Raw genomic sequence first — 3,703 nt, 5'->3', positions numbered from 1 at the left:
ACCGGTGGGTCCGTGACATTTGGTGGCAAGCGGTGGGGTGGAGAATTCATTTTTCTCTTTAAGAACTTAAGTGAGTGTGGGTAGAATTTTGTGAGAAATACCCACATCACCAGAATCAGAACTCAGAGCTTTACTATAGTTTTAAAAGTCACACAGTGAGTGCAATTTCTGTTCCCCTCCCTTCTCTTGTTTTCTTTACTATCATCTTATTTGACAAGTGTGAGACTCAGGATGTCTGATTACCGGATGATGAGACGTGATGATCTGGCGACTATATGTGTACGGAGGGACATCCCTTGGTCTGGCCTGAGTAAAGAACTGATGATAAAGGCACTCATGGAAGCCGATCGGGTTCTAGCTGCTGGAGGAAGCCAGTCCAGGGACACTCCTACTCCAAGGGCTCAGTTGGCACAAGACAACACAAGTGATGCCCTGCCAGGGTCAGATGCGTCTGCTGGCAACAGGGAGTCTACACTGCAGAGTTACCTTCAAACTGCTGTCAGGCAAATGAAGGACCTGGACCCCACAATGGCCGTGCAGCTAATGCAGCTAGAGGCTGAGCAGCGCAGAGCCGAGCTAGAGGCTGAGCAGCGCAGAGCCGAGCGAGAGGCTGCAGAGCATCAGGCGGAGCGTGAGTACCAGTTGGAACTGGTGAGGCTCAGCGGCCAGAGCGCTGTTGGTAACCCGGGTAGGAAAAAGCCCCGGCATGACCAATTTCCCGTGCTGGAGAAAGATGGTGACCTGGATACTTTCTTCAGGAGTTTCGAAAAGACTTGCCGGCAGTTTGCACTGGACCCCAGTGAATGGGCAAGTTATTTAACCCCTGGGCTGAGGGGAAAGGCTTTGGATGCATTTGCTGACCTTCCCCAGGAGCTGGATGTAGATTATACTGCCATAAAGAAAGCCTTGCTACAGCGTTTCAACATCACCCCTGAGGCATACCGACAGAAGTTCAGAGACTTAAATCGCAGCCCCTCTGATACCTATGGGGGCCTGTTAGCACAACTGTCAACCCTATTGCATCAGTGGGTTGAGGGCTTGCAAGTAAAGGACTATGATAAATTGAAGGACCTATTTCTGCAAGAGCAGTTCATCGCACTCTGCCCAGCTGAGGTTAAAGAGTGGGTCCTGGACCGGAATCCCGAATCAGCAGAAAAGGCTGCCACCCTGGCAGACCAATACACCAGCACCAGGGCTTCTGTGGCAAAGAAGACCTGGGGGACGCCCGGGCAAGTCAGCTGGAGAGAGCGGAGACCCGGAGACTCGCCCCAGCAGCCCTCTTCAACTAAACCAGCAGCCGCTGCATTTGTTGGGGGGGTGGGGGGACAACCTGTTTTGGCAACCAGCCGCAGGTGTTTTATTTGCGATGAAGTGGGGCACTTCCGTTCCCGTTGCCCCAAGAGGAACTCTCCTGTGGGGGGCCCAGCCGTGAAACCTATGCCTGCCGTCCTGTGTGTAGGAGGACCCCAGGAGAGACCCCGGGACAATCTACAACCAGTCCAGGTAGGACAAAGGGTGGCGCTTGGGCTATTGGACTCAGGTGCAGATCTGACTCTCATAGATTCAGCATTGGTGGGCCCAGAGAACATCATCCCAGGAAAGACTATTGCTGTACGGGGGGTGAGTGGGGTCCACCCTGATGTTCCTATGGCCAGGGTATACCTTGATTGGGGGGTTGGAAGAGGCATCCGTGATGTTGGGGTGCTGGACAATCTACCTGCCGGTGTGCTTTTGGGGACTGATCTTGGAAAGATGCACACTGCCTATGTCAATGAAAGTGATGTTGGTACTGACTCTGTGTTACTAGCTAACCCTTCTGTCCCTCAGGCGACCCCTGCTGAGCTTTACAATCGTAATGTAAATGTATGTGAGGTTGCAGATTTGTGTTTAGCAGAACCTAACCCTTTGCAAATGTACAGGGGGGAAGTGGGTCACAATGCCTGTACTAAGGTAGAATTATGTGATGTATCGTTACCAGATAATGTTGCGAAAGCACCAGTATCAGGGGTTGTACAGAATACTGAGCCAATCTCTGTGTTAGCAGTTCAGACAAGGAGAGCTGCAGCCCAGAACAGCTGTGATTTAACCCCTGCCTGTGTGGAAGGGGACTCCCTGGAAGTGGATACCCCTCCACCCCCCTCCCCTCCTGTAGAAGTCTCCAGTTCAGATGCTGTCCTAGAGGAGGGGGGGGGGCTTGCCTGCCTTGTTTCCCCACACTGATCAGCTGCTCAGAAGTGAGGCATTCAAAGCAGAACAGCAGACCGATCCCAGCTTGGCCGCTCTCAGAGAGCAAGCCAAGGAGGTCCCAACGGGGAATGGCTCAGTCAGAGTTTATGTAGAAAATGGGCTGTTATATCGTGAGCCACCTTCCTCAGAGGACCCTGAAGATGAAGGTCCTAACAGGCAGCTGGTGGTTCCACAGGCTTATAGGGAAGGGTTAATGAAAATAGCTCATGAAATTCCCTTAGGCGGACATATGAATCCGAAAAGAACTCAAGCTCGTTTGAGGCCCAATTTTTTCTGGCCTAACATGGGGAACGATGTACCTAATTACTGTCGCTCCTGCCATGCCTGCCAGTTAGCTGGGAAGCCCGGTGACCAAGGCCGAGCACCTCTCATTTCATTACCACTTATCGCAGAACCCTTTGAGCGGGTTGGTGTAGATCTTGTGGGGCCCCTCGCTATCCCCAGCAGCTCAGGGAAACAATACATTCTAACTGTGGTGGACTACGCCACGAGGTACCCTGAAGCTGTAGCACTCTCCTCCATCCGCGCAGACAAAGTGGCGGATGCGCTCATATCCATTTTCTCCAGGGTGGGGTTCCCAAAGGAGATGCAGGTGGATCACCTAATCACCTCTGCCTATCACCCCCAAACGAACGGCCTCTGCGAACGCTTCAATGGTACCCTAAAACAGATGTTGAGGGTCTTTGTGGAGTCCCAGGGAAGGGACTGGGAAAGGTTCTTGCCGCACCTCCTGTTTGCATACCGGGAGGTGCCTCAAGAATCAACGGGCTTCTCCCCCTTTGAACTCCTGTATGGGCGCCGTGCACGTGGACCCCTGGATTTGATTAGACAGGAGTGGGAGGGGAAGTTGGTCACCCCGGAAACATCCGAGGTGCACTATGTGGTGCAATTCAGGGAGAAAATGCAGTTCCTAATGGAAATGGCACAGAGCAACCTGAAGGCTGCACAGACCAAGCAAAAACAATGGTACGACCGACAGGCTAGAGAGCGTATCTTTGAGGTGGGGCAAAAGGTATTGGCTCTGGTTCCCATGAGACAGAACAAGCTGCAGGCTGCCTGGGAGGGTCCCTACACTGTAATACAACGTATCAAAGATGTTAATTACATTGTGGAAAAAGGGGAGGGACGTAAGAGGCAGAAGATGTATCATGTCAACATGCTCAAACCTTATCACGAAAGGGGGGCTTGTGTGTTTGCTGTGTGTAGTTTGCCTGAGAATGAGCAAGGAATTGACCCCCTGATGGATTTAGCAGCTGCTGCTAAGGAGGGGCGATCCCTGTCTGATGCCCACTTCAGTGATAAACTGACAGAGGCACAGCGAGCACAGCTCACTGACACACTGCAGCCCTACAAGTCCCATTTCACAGGGAAGCCTGGAAAAACACACTTGGTAACTCATCATGTAAACACAGGTAGTCAGACCCCCCTCAGGCAGCCAGCATACCGGGCTTCTCCT

General features: G+C 52.4%; 1 protein-coding gene across 1 annotated transcript; it reads left to right on the top strand.

Moving 5' to 3' along the window:
- Nucleotides 1-231: 231 nt before the first annotated feature.
- Nucleotides 232-2,699, top strand: LOC146055750 (uncharacterized). Its single transcript, XM_083168307.1, has 2 exons — nucleotides 232-440; nucleotides 759-2,699. Exons 1-2 carry the CDS (start codon nucleotides 232-234, stop codon nucleotides 2,218-2,220), a joined length of 1,671 nt encoding a protein of 556 aa, XP_083024433.1. The 3' UTR covers nucleotides 2,221-2,699.
- The last annotated feature ends 1,004 nt before the right edge of the window (nucleotides 2,700-3,703 follow it).

This window comes from Crinia signifera, unplaced genomic scaffold, assembly GCF_055691185.1.
Source record: "Crinia signifera unplaced genomic scaffold, ASM5569118v1 HAP2_SCAFFOLD_555, whole genome shotgun sequence".
In the NCBI taxonomy this organism is placed as follows: domain Eukaryota; kingdom Metazoa; phylum Chordata; class Amphibia; order Anura; family Myobatrachidae; genus Crinia; species Crinia signifera.
Note: the sequence above shows the minus strand (reverse complement) of the source record. Positions and strands in the feature narration are given on the sequence as shown.

Bases quoted from the DNA above. Each gene is read 5' to 3' on its own strand.
- LOC146055750 (XM_083168307.1), top strand. From the start codon at position 232: ATGTCTGATTACCGGATGATGAGACGTGATGATCTGGCGACTATATGT. The intron at 441-758 runs GTCAGATGCGTC...TACTTTCTTCAG, and splicing joins ACAAGTGATGCCCTGCCAGG to GAGTTTCGAAAAGACTTGCC.